At 38.2% G+C, this 14,802-nt stretch overlaps 1 protein-coding gene across 1 annotated transcript; it reads left to right on the forward strand.

The window, feature by feature from the left end:
• The first annotated feature begins 1,091 nt into the window (after positions 1-1,091).
• LOC137180549 (uncharacterized) lies at positions 1,092-8,321 on the forward strand. The gene is made up of 4 exons (XM_067585938.1): positions 1,092-1,592; positions 3,708-3,998; positions 6,471-6,614; positions 6,720-8,321. Exons 1-4 carry the CDS (start codon positions 1,499-1,501, stop codon positions 6,806-6,808), a joined length of 618 nt encoding a protein of 205 aa, XP_067442039.1. The 5' UTR covers positions 1,092-1,498; the 3' UTR covers positions 6,809-8,321.
• Positions 8,322-14,802: the final 6,481 nt, after the last annotated feature.

Below are 14,802 nucleotides of genomic sequence, written 5' to 3' on the forward strand. Positions count from 1 at the left end.
GCTGATAGATGAATCAGCATTATGTTTTCTAATAACTGAAACTATCCGTCAGTTTCAGTGTTGTTTGCAACAGTTAGAGGTCCACAACCTTTTACAGCTTAAGGAAACATGTTAATAGAGTTGTTGTGTAGTGTTAGTACCTGTATTAAAATATTTGTAAATTCTTTCATAGCAGGGTTTGACAGATTTCACAGATTGTGCCTTAAAAGTATTTACAGAACAGTCGTTCATCTAGAGACAGGTGGAAGCCAGACCTTACCAGTTTTGTCTGCCTCTTGCCTGGAATGTGTTCATGTCTCTCAATCACTTGACACCTGGGCTGCCTCTATGTGTTTCCTATTCCTCACACGTTTTCTTTTAATCTTGAATAAATTGCACCTTCTTTTTGAATCAGTTCTTTACTTCCTCCTTGTTTTTCTTTCAACAACATAAACGTTATAGCCTGCAATTCTTCCTCACTTCTATCTCCTCTCTCCTGATTCATTCACTCCCTCTCTGAAAATGTAAAAAGATTCCTTTTAAAAGTCTGAGTGAGCATGAAGCAGAACTTTAACTTGTATGGCGTTAATTACAGTAATTGTGGACAAACAACACAGTGTGAATGCACCAGCAGTCAAGCTGTGCAGATTATCAAACTACATTAACATTACTGTAATGTAAGGCAGCAACAGCAGATAAACTGGATAAACCTCTCTAGCTACTTACAACTTCGTTGTATTTTGACATTATTATTTGATGCCGCACATATCAGTTAATGTCATATATGATCTTCTGAACTCTGATTCATTCATCTGTCTCATGGAAGCAGCTCCAGTCTGTCTGCTGGCCTCAGCACGGAGGGTTTTTTTTATTAGGCTATTTTTAACACCCAGGTAGCAGGAGCGGGTGATGGTTTCTTGGCCGCTCCCAGATAACAGTTGTCACCATGCCTCATACAATGATACAATGTTCACACAAAACCACCACCATCCGCCCCTGCTACCTGGGTGTTAAAAATAGCTAGAGGACCCGACAGAAACTGCAGTATAAAGCCAGTCTGAGCTACTAACTGCTGTAAAGTGATGAAATTCTGTGTAAGTTATTGCAGCAAAAGCAGCACCCCTGCTCTGCTCCTCATCATTCACCTATATAAACGATATTACAAACTATTCCCTATGTCATAAACGTCACTCTCTCAAACTGGTAATCACGTTAAGCGGTAAGCGGTGGGCGAAGGTGCCTCGCCCAGTCCCTTAATGAAAAGTACAGTGAGCGACCACGACTGTGTCTGCTGATCTCAGTGCGCAGTGAACAACCTGTGGGACGTAATCTACGCTGCAGCGTTCTTGAATATTGATTCATTCACTTAGTTTTTAGGCGAACTCATTAACCTTCAACTGATTAGGCTCCGTCTTTGTCTAGACTAGATTCAGTCGTGACCGGATTTACGATCTTAGGCTTTTTCAGGCAAACTTTCACCCGCCGCTATTTCAGTCACTCTAGTGGATCCAGCACCTACATGCCGCTCAAACAAGGGATGCACAGATGCCTGATTATCTTCGTCATAGGTTATATCCATGGAAGTGTCCGTGTTTCTACCGGCCACGAGCCAGGTGAGCATACAACGCAAGACATGTTGAATGAGGACCCTCTTGAGTTTTGTGATAAAGTTGTTCGAGTTGAATATGGTGTGATCATGTGATCAGCCTAACACCGCGGAGTACAGAGACTCTGTCTGCTGTTATAATAGTAAAGATAACAGTAAAATCATGCGGTTGCTCCAGTTTTCTTACATTGCTGCTTTGCTGCTTTGAAACCTGTCCTTGATTTCAGGGCCATTTTAGGCAAAGATCCATTGTTAAAAGTCTGTCACACACGGGTTTTCACGATTAAGTGAATTGGCCCCAGGCAAACGCCGTCTGCTTCTTTTCACCCTTTCTCTAACTGGGAATGTTGGTATTGGCAGTGGTAAAGCCCTCAAAACCTTTTCTGAAGTAAAACTATTAATAGTAAAACTACGTATTAATACCGCACAGTAAAAGTCCTACAGTCAAGATTTTAAGTGAAGAGTGAAAGAGAGGAATTATTAGCACAATGTCCTTAAATTTAGCCTACTTAACTTATGTTCAAGGTGGAGCTTTTAATTCTAATAATGCTGGATAGTTTAATGAAGAATAATGCATCACATTTAATTGTTATATTTTGTGAGTAAAATCTGAATCTGCAACATAACCAGTAACATTTGTTATATTATTGTAGGTAAATGTAGTGGTAGGCTACATTGTTTTCTTCTGAAGTAGAAGTACACAGTAAGTAGTAGGCTTTACAGTTACATATTTTTAAGTGCCTTTTGTAGTAATTTCGGGTGCAATGAGTTAGAACAGTAACATAATTAAATATTTGTCATATCTAAAAATCGTAATAAATCTATAGCTGTTTAGGGCCCCTTTAGTTGGGGGCCCCCAGCAGTTGTCTACTTTGTCTAATGGTAAAGTCTGCCCCTAGTCATACTCACATATGGCACTTCTTACATAAAAAAAACACTGCTGACACTGCATTAAACACCTGATACTTTCATTTGCACACACTGCTGTGAAATAATCACCAGGTTACTCCTATTCAATACACACATCATAATGTGATCCACAGGATAATTCATAACCAAGATATGAATAACACCATTATGTGCAGTACAGACTATAACTGTCTTTGCACAGGTGCACCCTCAGCTTGAGTCAGAGATACTAGAAGATACTATAAAACAATTTAGAAACTATTATAGGAAACAGGCAGGTTATATTTTTTTAATGCAGAGGTATTCAGCTATAAAACATATCTAGAAGTTGCTCTGTAATTTTTAACACAGGCCTGAAGTGTGCACTGTACGTTGCATAATGAAAAAAACAACAGAATTAAAATCAATAAATGTGGTCAAAACAGCCATGAGTGAAAGCCTTGTTCAGATAATACTCAACACAGAAATGACACACTGTCTGTGATGTGATTGGAGTCAAAGACACACCTGCACAGATGATCAGTAACCTGGATAATGTTATCACAATAAACAGGTTATGTTCAACAGCATATCATATTCTGCATCATATAGTTGTATGTATGATTACAACTAGAAGAAGTCTTAACAGCGACTAGAGCATGTAAAACACTAGCTGAAAGATGATGTTGATGACATGATATAGAACAGAAGGTGAGTCAAGTCAAATAAAGATATATTTAAAATAATAAAGTATTGTAAGAAGGTGGATCATCTAGGACACCAAAATGTCCAGAAACAGTCCTTCTCAATTTCATCAGTGTCAGAATGAGAGAAAATTGGCTCGTGGTTACAACAGAAGTGAAAAATCCATGTCACTGAAACTCATTTAAAATTACACAGAACAAAAAATGTCAGTGCAATAATACCAGACAGGATTACCTGTGTGATTGTATATTTTTAAATCTGAAACAAAGTGTGAGTTTGACTAAACCACTATACTGTAGCATTAAGAGGTAAGATCCAAGATGTGCATTTTAATAGCATATAGTTGTCATGGTTGTGTTACACTCACTTTGTCTGAAGTGCTGTAATTCAGAGAAGCATCATATAAAAATGTTAGAACTGAGGTCTATCCCTCAATGGTAGTGCTGTAATCTCATCATGATTATAAACACTGCAGCTCTTTGTCAGTGCTTTTCACCAGCACTGACTGTTGTATCATTTTATTTTACAGTGGTGGGCCTACCTCCACCTGGGGAAGTGAAGAACCTGACAGCCACTGGAAGAGTCACTCTACCTGACTGTCTGGTGACGTTTGGATTTCTCAGTTATAATGAAAAAAATATTGCCCTGGTGAAGGATTCAAAAATGCAGATATTAGATAAAAAATACGAGAACAAACTTCACTGGAACAACAGCACTGGATGCTTCACATTTACTGGCCTGCAGAAGAATGACTCTGGGATGTATCGTATTGACTCTAAAATAACACGTTTCAATCAAGGTTATAATCTCACAGTCTATGGTAAGTTATAGTGCGTCTGCCAGTACTGATCAGTTTGTTGTGGATAACGTTGTTCTAATTGTGTCCATGTGTCCAAATAATGTGTTGAGATTGCTTCAGGCTGTCTGCTCGTTTTGTCCATTTATAGCTGATGAGACTGTTAAAAGGTGATTTTGCACAACAAACTTCATTGGGTCTCTCTCTTACAATTGCTGCTATGGAAGACATTGTCATTGACTGTAGAGTTTTAGTTTTGTTGTTTCCAGACATCTAATGAGCGCATATCCGCTGACTGCTGTCTTTATGCAGATAAGGCAACGGAGTGCAACTTCGGTGCTCATTTTGGCACGGATTTGCCTTTGCTTTATCGCAAAGGCAATTCTGTTACCCGCTCAGACCACCTCCTATTGCACATGCAGGGCAATTTTCATGGCTTAAGTTGGTAGAGGCGCATGCACACAGTATGTCTCTAGAATCACAACACACCTTTTATTTATTTTAAGTTTGGCCCCTTTCATTTTGCTACATGTTTTTAATTTACTGCAGATTGACATGAGAATCAAAACACAATTTTATTTTTAAGGAAGATTCGTACCATTAATATCATCCACATGAGTGTAATCCTGGACTGGCAATTGGCAGGCATCAGGAGTTTTCCCAGCCTGGCCTTCTAAATGGCCCACAGGGCCACAGGCCACAGATCTTTTTTTTTTTTTTTTTTGAACCCTGAATGCATCACTGCCTTGCTCACTGTGACAGCCAGGCACGGTAGAAGTAGAGAGCGAGATGAGAGAGAGAGACAGAGAGACAGACAGAGAGACAGACAGAGAGAGAGAGTGAGAGTAGTTGGCAGTTACATGTTTCGTTTGGCAGCAAGTTCATTTAGTGCACTTAGCGCACGGACTGCAGCCACCAGGTTAGTCAGTAAATAAATGTGCTAGCTAGCTAACGTAGCTAATGTTACCGATGCGTCATCATCGTCCCCTGTCAATGTTAAAGCAGCCAAGAAACTGGACAATCAATAATAAGTGGTAGTTTCCTTCAAAGGTCCTCAAAAACATTGATGGCATAATTAGCATATCTACTATAGTTAATGTGGTCGATATTATTTGAAAATTGAAATTATTTTGGTGAAAATTCAAGTCAGTGAGTTCATACTCTTTTGTCACACTATTCAGGCTACTGTAGTTTGTTGAAAGGTCTATGTTATTTAATGTTTGTGTTGGTTAAAGGGTTATTTTAATTTTTGATGGGTAACTGTTAGTGTATGTACATGTAGTATGGGGACATGATATAGTATGATGCAGTTTGTTGGAAGATTCCATTTTGGTTTTCCTCCTGTCCTTTATTTTCTGAGTCACCAGCCACCACTGGTACAGAAGCCCACTACTTCAGAGCAGGTACAAGACAATGTGTATAGATGAAACAGTTCACTGTTCACTGTTCAGCAGCACTTGAGTCTTGTGTTTGCACTCTGCACATTGTTAAACTCCAGTGTCATTCAGCCTCTTTTTACTGCGATGTCTTACAACAGAATGAAATATTTTGCTGATCATATTTTCCACACATAGCCGCAATATGGTTCACGTCGCACACACAGCTGCTGCGGCACAGACAACACACACACACAACATGCAGGTCACGCACACAGTGGCAGCTGTGGCACATACAGTACAGCCATAAACACACAACATGTCGTTGGTGTGCAAGTTCTTCAGTGAGTGAAGAGGACACAAAGCTCACAATTTGTAATACCTCTAAGTCCAGAATAGATGTGGAGGAACAACCTTGGAAACATTTGGAACAACTAACTTAATCAGACACTTTAAAAAAACACAACTGTGGTGAACATGCCCAATTTCAAGAAGAAAAATGTTTTATTATTATTATATTGATATTTAAATAGTTAATGAACATACAGTTGAATTTCAATATTCCATTAAAGAAAAGTTACAAAATGTTTGTGTATGCTGTCAATTATAGTTCTTACAAAGAAAGAAAATATAGAAAGAAAGAAAATCTTTCTTATTAAATTCTTAGAAAGAAAGAAAATCGGAATCGGCAGGTCAGACTCAGAAACTGGAATCTGCCAAGAAAATTGCAATCAGGGCATCTCTATCTCCTATCGTGTTTTTTGCTGGCAACTTGTAAAATCAGTCTTTACACTAAATAATCCATCTTGAAAAGTAATTTAATGTCATGTTATGTTTCTAGGACTTTATTCTCTTTAGAATAAATCCTATATCTAATCCTATGTGTGTGTGTGTCTGTATACATGCACACGTACACACAAAGAGAAAAACTTTTTGTGGTCAGACCACAAGAGCATATCACAACCCTCCTGCATGTATCTCTGTATTATCCAGCAATACATAGCACAAAGGCTGAGTGTGTTTCATCATTACTGCTTCCACTATATACCTGCACATACACACATTTTGTTCACCTCAGTCCCACAATGAAGATTGTTGTCTCCTGTTGTGTGTTTCACAGAGGCTGATCCCATCAAACCAACTGATGCACCTCAAGATAACACTTACCAGAGGAAGTACCTGGCAACTGCTTTATCAGTTGTGTTATTTGTTCTTGTCTGCACTGTGCTGCTCATCTGTGCATCCAGACAGAAGAACATTAAAGGTCAGTATTAACAGAGTTCTGATCTTCTTATGAGTTTAGAAGCTGTGTTGTGTATCATCAACAGAATCACCAGCAGTGGGATCTCATGTTTTCTCTTCTCCACAGGAAAGTGTTGGCGTAACAGTGAGGTCGTCTGGAGGATAAAAGAGGATCTTTCGTCTTTATGGTGCTATACAGGAAATGATAAACAGTAACTAGGATATCCTTTAGAGCACAGGTCACATTAACTGAATATTTTCTGTCATTGACTGAATTTTTTAACAATGAAGGAAAAATCTGAAGGCAGATTACACTGAGTGTGATAAACCATAACTTAAAATAATTCACCCCCCTGTCCAGTTGGTGGCAAGTGTGCATATTAATTAATCTTGTCTTGTGTCGGAAATTATATTTATGATTCAATATATTTTATTGTGCTAGTGTTACCATAATAATGCAAGTATGTAAGAAACCATTTAATAATAGATAATACAAATGAAAAAGAAGACTGATAATGTAAATTAGAGATAATGTAAATTAGAGATAATGTAAATTATCACTGCTGCCATTTTACAACACAGTAATCCAGTATAGACTTAATTTATTAATATGATATTTCAATATCGATCCAGTTCACTACAGTATGCTACGATACCAAGTGGCTCATGCCAGCTTTCACATAGCTAACGTTAGCTGGTGCAACTCAGTGCAGAAATCTTTGTTTTTATGTATATAGCGTAACAAATATCACTGATATTGGTCAGTGAAATTTCAGTACAATGTCTTACGTTGTAGGAAGGAGGAATTATCCAGATAGCTACTGGCTGCCATTCAGTCTCATATCTTTCAATCTGTAATGTTATCTAAGTCCAGCAGTTATTGCTACTGGACTAGCTAGCTGCTATAAATTAAACGTTTTGTGTTACGAACAGGGGTGCAAAGTGTATTTCTATCTTTTTATCTTTCTCTTCTATCTGCGCCACTGGTGCAGAAAGAGCGCATTTCCTGCCGGTGAAGCGAGTGCTAGCAGGATCGGGAAATCCCACGTTCAGAGAGTCTTGCCAACTTCTGATCACTTCCCTGGGAGAAATGTTCCCTCTCTTCAAAACTTGGCTGAAGTGGCGCTGGTAATTCCACCCTCCAGTGTGGCGGCAGAGTGCAGGTTCAGCCTTCAGAACAAAATTAAAACGGCCATGAGAAGTCGTCTATCCGAGGCAAAGACGCAAAATCTAATGACAATCTCCCTTGATGCGTTTGATTACACACAAGCGAGCACCCAGTTTAAGTCCATGCGGACCAGGAGGAAGGTTTGAGCTCAGGCTAGATTTTGGTTTTGATTTTATTTTATTTAGGAGGCAAGAAAAGCAAATTTAAAGACAAGCAGTGAGAGCAGAGATAGACCATCCACTGAGTCACTGCTACATTAAGCTCATAATCACCAAGCCACAAGGTCACTGAGGTCACTCTCAACACTGTTACAGGTGGTGATGAGCTGAGAAGACTACTGCAAAGGGAAATCTCATTTAAGACTCAGTTATGATATTAATTTATGAATTAATGAGCTGGTCATTTATTCTTTATTATTCTTGTGTATTATATGTAATTTAAATTTAAAAGCATTTTTTTCTACTTACAGAGTTTTTCCTCCTTTTGTTTTGGTTTTGTTGTCCCTTTACTTATGTGTGTCCGGCCATGTGCCCCAATAAAGACTTTTAACTTTCTTACTTTAACAAAGCAGTGTGTTTAGTTTCTTGAGGGAATGTGTTTCATTTCTTTTGGACAGAAGGTGGGACAAGTCACATATTTACCTTGTTGGTGCTGTAGCTTTTCTGTTAATCTGATTCAATGAGACGTGTTGAAAGTGGTACGGAAGTGTTAGTAAAACTAAACAGTTTACCAGCGCTGACTTTTAGTGAAAAAGGACTCAAAATCTTTCTTAAACTCAGGACCAACATTTAAAATAACAAATTAGCAGCACATTTACAGAGCGAATAATGTGTCTGTACAATTAAAACAGCTGTTAGCCTTTCTACTGTAATGTTAAAGCTATATTATATAACTATTCTGCATTAATATGTCTGATAACAACTAGACCTATGTTATATATTTTGTTGTGTTGTGTACTTACATTATCCCAAATGTTTCCAACTATTTTCAAACCCAGAGAAATCTCTAATTTTCATCAAGGTAGCGGGGCATAGCGGGGTCTGGGGCATAAATCAGATGTGGGTTTAGGAATCCAAATAAGTATTATTAGAATCACTGTTTTGTAAGCTAAAAATAGAAATGGCTAACATGTGTCAAACTAGCAGTCAAGCCAATTCACATGAGGTTAAAACATGGCTGGTGATACTGGGATGGTTGTAACATCTTGTTATTATCATTTCATTTATATTTTAAAAACTTAAAGGCCTACATAAACTAGCTAGCTTGCTAGATAGATAGCTAGATAGATAGAGAGAGAGATTCAGATGGCATAAAACAAGGCAAATCAGTCAGGACAGTGGCCAAATCATACGGCATTTGCCATGTGACCCTGTACTGAATGTTGTCCTCAAACTAATCCATTTTGATTTCATGTTTAATCTTTTTTGAGGAAGTGTGTTTTACCCATTAAATAATTTTCTTGCATTATAATTTGATGGCCTCCCCTCTTTTTTGTCATGTAGTGTGAAAAAAGGTATTCATTATTTAAAAAAAGAAATGAATAGTCACAATAACATGAATGTTAAATAAATAATCTTTTTCATTTTGAATATTTGATTGATTTAATTATGTATATTTTTGACATGTTACAACCGTCCCTGGCATGTGTTACAACTGTCCCTGTACACTGGGACAGTTGTAACAGTTGGGTGACTGTATTTAAATCAATTTTTCAACCAGTACATATTTCATAAAACCACTTAAATACATTGTTTCAGCAGTTGACACACTGCAGTTTATAATGTAGCAAATGGACAGTTCCAGTTCCAATGGTTTTTGATTTATTGGGAAAACTGCAAAAAGTGTTACAACTGTGCCTGGTCTCCCCTACTCTATTAGTAAATACATGTTGCTGTTCTCCTTTCAAATAAAATAAGGGCTGCATTTAAAAATAAAATAATGTGCATCCCAAAATAAAGTGGATTGATCATATTGGGCTCTGAGATAATTTATTTTCTGTGCCTTCGGGTTGGATTTGGGTATGTTTGCTCCAAAGATTTGTGCTCTGTAGTGGCGCTTCACATGATACAAACTGATTTCCTTCATTTTACACTTGTCTATAATTGTGTATTTGGGCTGTGAGCACTTCCTAAAGGCAGGTGACCTACACTCAACCATGTACCTGAACGCCCCTTGTGTAGACACAACAGTTCTCTTGCTGCTGCTGATCTGCTCTGCAATCTGCTTGATTGTAATACTGTAGATTGATCAAACTACCTGTGGAAATAGGAATCACAGCATCACAGGATTTCCAACAAATAGTTGACTGTCATAGATGATTTAAAGGCTAAAAAGGCAGATGAAACAATAATCAGCAAACAAAGGAACTCTAGTAAATCTTAAAGCAATAATCAGTACACAAAAGGTACTCTAATACTTTAAATCTTAACTCAAAACACTCATTTGGTCATTAGACAAAGAAACAGCAATAACTACAGCAAACGTCTTAAACTTACTCAAATAATGCATCTTGTGCACAGTCAACCGGAGAAGATGGCCAATATCACACAGAGGCCAGCATGCTGCTGCAGACAAAGGGAGAGACTGAGCAAGGCCTGAGCCAGGCCTCTTATCAGTTCAGTTGTGGCCCGTTAGGTTGAGACCCCTAGTTCTGGGCAGGGGGGAGGATTTTCTACAAATCCTACATACATAAATTGGTACATATAGCTGACTTACAAAATGTAATTAAAGGTAAGGTGAGCTTATTCCATGCTCAGTGTTTTGAAGGCGACACATCAGTTAAAAACACCCACCAGAACCATGGATAGCTTCAGGAGGGGAGGGAGATAGAAAGAGAGAGACTGTATTAGGCTATCACTGCCTCTAATACTAAATATAACAAAGAGAAATTTTAAAAAAGAAAGCCCCCACTTAGTAAGAAATGTGTGGGTGGACACAGAGATAATCAAGCCTTAAAATACTCTATACTATATATTAAATCATCTGTGTTTTTATTTTAAGTAGCATTGCAGGCACCAACGCAAACAAATAAGGAAAAAGATATTATCCTTGATAGAGGGCATGTCAACATAGTCTGGCACAGCACTCAGCAGTAACATGCACTCAGGTATGCATAGACAGCAGTCATACCTGCAGCAGCATTAACGTTTAAGCATACATACATATATACTGTACATACATACATACATACATACATACATACATACATACATTACTGTAGATACTAGTTTTTACTGTAGTAAATGTAAATGTTATTTGTATAATAATAAATGTTTTATTTTAAGTAGTCACATAATCTGGAGAACATTAAAAAACATTGACTTGTATTCATTCATTCAGCTCTGACCTCCTCTGTGTAAGAAGCTCTGTGATTGGGTCAGCCAGAACTCCGACTGGTGGTCTCAGGCCCACCTGCAGCTGCACATATTGTGTTTTGTACATCTATTCTACTCCATCCATTCTTGTTTTTGTGTCTGACATAAATGAGAAAATCATCTTCACAAAATTGTGTGGTTGGTGATGTTTTCACTGCACGCTGACAGACAGAGGGGGAAACTCAGCTTTAAACAGCAACAATGCACACAATGTAACAATGCACAGGCCATTCATTGAGAACGGTTGATTTCAAACAAACTTTCAGTGATTCTGAGCACTTATAGGACTTTTCTTCCATGTTGGCTTAAAACTGATATGTTCAAAAGCTCCAGAACAAGCGAATAAGTGGACCTTGAGTATAAATAGTCAACTGATGTTTTCATGGTCAACAACAGCTCAACTACTGCAGTGATTATATGAGATGATAACTCATCTAACAAATCAGTGGTGTGTGAATGAAACTGGCCACATAGTCATTTAACTGCTGTTTTATTCCTGTAGATTCTGTCGTCATGGAGATGATGAAATATCTGCCAATAGAAACAGTGAGGTTGGTATTCCACAAATGCACAAATTTCAAATTTTAATCAGTGTTTGGATTGGCCAGTACTCACTTATACAGAGCACAGCTAATGTAGATTTCTACCACCTGGCTAGCTACTATTATGTATTCTAAGTGATTATCTTAATCCATGAGGCATATATAATTAACACAGGAAAACAAGAAAAGAACTTGGAAAATACATTTTTGTTTCACAGTGTTTACAGTTACATTATGTTTCAGCTATTGTCCCTTCCTTTAAGTACTGTAAATCATTTTGGCCTTAAAAAGACTGAGGCATCACACATGCCTTAGCTAACATGTCTGGTTTCATCTGGTTCAGACACCCCTCACTTTCTGCTTTGTCATTATTCCTCCAGGGAGAACATTTACCACGCCCTTCAGCAACTGTGGACAGCTTCACCCTGACAGAGAATGACAACAAGGCTCATCACATGATGCCAGCTAACACAGACACTGCAGAGGAAGAGCATTCACTTTAAATAAACTTTTTTTTTTTCTTAAATGAATGCAAATGTATATAGTCTTTATTGTCTGACTGCTGGGAAATGGTGGTGTGTTAACCGGAGAGAGGGTTTAGTCATACTGGAGATGTGTCCCAAATCCATTCTGCAATGCTAAGCAGGTTTTTGAGTATGTGGTGTGTTCACACTGGAAAAGTTACAAAGCAGATGCACTGATACCACATAAGTGTTAGTTCAGACATCTGCAGTAACAGCAGGACAAAGCAGACTGAACAGTAGATGTAGAGAGCAGAGGTTACAACTAATCAGTTGAGAAAATGACAGTAGAAGATTTTGTTGGGGAATTTTATGGATCTAGATGAAACCAAGTTACAATGACATGAGTATCCATGGCGCTGGTAAATTTTCATGGGAGCTGTAGTTTTTTGTATGCTAACAAAATAATGGTTGTTTAACTGTTAAAATAATGAAGTTCCTGATAGCAAGTGCCATCAGTGGATACCGACATATGGAAAGTAAAACTTTAGGAACAAGCTTTAGTTGTTTAACAAAGACCTATGAAAGACATGCTGAATGAGAGATTGCACTGAGTTACAGAGGCAAGACAGGAAGTGATGTCATGACCTTGGCTCTCTATAGAAGAGCAGTTCATGAAAAGTAATTGTGATATCGATTGAAACAGCTCCAGGACCACCTCACAAAACAAAAAGAACTTACTTAAAATCCAGGAAGCTTTGCTAGATATTTGTCAATAAGTGGTGGAGACAACCATGGAAAAAAACTAAGGCACTCCACCTTTAGGTGAAATAGTATATTGAATTTATTATTTGAGCATCAAATCAAGCAGACCAACATGTCTTGGGACCCTGATGAAAACTGAGCTCTGAATTAACAAACTCAGAGTTTTTGCTAAACTTGTTTTCTTGAACAGGCCAGTGATCAGTTGGTAATAAAAAGGCAAGAAACTCACATTGGACATCGATACCATGGTTTTAAAAATAAGAGTTAGAAAAGAGAGACTGTCCTCTCTATTAACTCGAATGACTGAGTCACCTATCGACTTTGTGAAGAGAATAGTGTCTCACAAGCAGCATGCTATGTTTCCTATGCTGGTCACACTCTGCCACAGTTTTCCTTTTTCTTTTTCCATCAACTCAATATTTAAACCTATGAAGACAGACAGTTCAGTAGTGTTCCAGTCCTAACACCACAGTTATCATCACAACTAGTCTGTGCTAGTGTAAAGTATTTTTTGAATTTCAATTTGCAATCACTGTCTCAACAACTGCCTCAGTCCTGTTCATTCTGCCCATTCCGTCCCTGCCCCTGAATTTCCACACCCACCTGCTCATCTGTTCTCCAGTCACCTGCCTCAGTACAGCCACTGGCTGGCTATACCTGGCTGTGGATTGTGCCCTGAAACCACCACCACAGCTATGGCTGGGGCTGTGATTGTGATTATGTCTATTTCAATGGCAGTAGCATGGCTATTGCTCTGCAACTGACTAATGTTACAGCATCATTGGCCAAGAAAACATTGTAAAACCAGATACTCCTGCCAGGATTCGAACCTGGTACTTCCATCGAACAGGACAGATGTATCACCAACGTACACCACAGGAGTTCAGAAATACCTTCACAACACCTCAGCCAATTCAGTCATATCAGTTCACTACAAATGCACTTTTCCTGCAGGCTCTTCTCACCACTTCAGCCAGCCAGCCATGAACTACACATTTGTAAAATATCGTAAATAGCTTGTTTCAAGTAGCAGCCCAAGGATCTTGTAGGGCTGGGTTGAATTTTTGTTTAATCTCTTGTCTCATGTTTCTAAATTTTAGGTAAGAGATTTGTATTTTTTATCTTTATTTTGAAGTTGAATAATTCAGTTCAGTTTTGTTTATTTTATTGTTAACCCACTCTTAAGCTGAAATGACCCCAATCATTGTGTGAATAAATACTTTGAGGGCTGGTAGTTCTTGGGAGCTTGGAGGAGCAGAGTCTCATTTTAATGTTGCATCAGGTGTCCCTGCAGGCAAAGTCACAGCTACAGCAGCCTCCACTAGTTATCTTAGCCTTATCTGCAATGCATTGTTGTGAGCTCAGAAACAGTCTCTGTCTAGCTTGGTGACAATTGTCCCAAATCATCGCATGAGTAGAGTCGATGTCAGATTTAAAAGTATATTATGTTGAAATAACTCATTTTATAGCTTCAGCCACAGACAGCAGCTGCCTTTAACTCCACAAAGATAGAAATCTATGACTGCAGGAACAAGTGAATAAGATAAAGATGAACCAAAAGCCAAACAAAAAGAAGCCAGGCGGGGGAGAGGGACTGGCTAACTGCAATGAATCATCAATGAATTACCACCAGCGATATATGTGATCCCAAGCTGATAGCTCTACCTTCTTTTACAACTTTTGCTCAACTTTTGTAATTCAAGCTGCAGCAAACATTATTGATTTAGATTACAATCTGCAATGTTTAGTTTCTAATTTTTGGTTCCAACTGTGTACCAGTGCAGTACGTAGTGATACATACATATAGGTACAAGAGAACAAGATGTGAAGTTAGGAAATACGGTGGTAACAATTTAACCATACTGTAGGTATTTTCAAACATGTAGGCTATTCTAATATT

The sequence above is a fragment of the Thunnus thynnus genome, chromosome 3, assembly GCF_963924715.1.
Source record: "Thunnus thynnus chromosome 3, fThuThy2.1, whole genome shotgun sequence".
In the NCBI taxonomy this organism is placed as follows: domain Eukaryota; kingdom Metazoa; phylum Chordata; class Actinopteri; order Scombriformes; family Scombridae; genus Thunnus; species Thunnus thynnus.

Excerpts from the sequence above, each read along its gene's own strand:
- LOC137180549 (XM_067585938.1), top strand. The coding sequence starts at position 1,499 with ATGCCGCTCAAACAAGGGATGCACAGATGCCTGATTATCTTCGTCATA. Across the intron at positions 1,593-3,707 it reads TTCTACCGGCCACGAGCCAG|TGGTGGGCCTACCTCCACCT; the intron begins GTGAGCATACAA and ends TTTATTTTACAG. Across the intron at positions 6,615-6,719 it reads CAGACAGAAGAACATTAAAG|GAAAGTGTTGGCGTAACAGT; the intron begins GTCAGTATTAAC and ends TCTTCTCCACAG.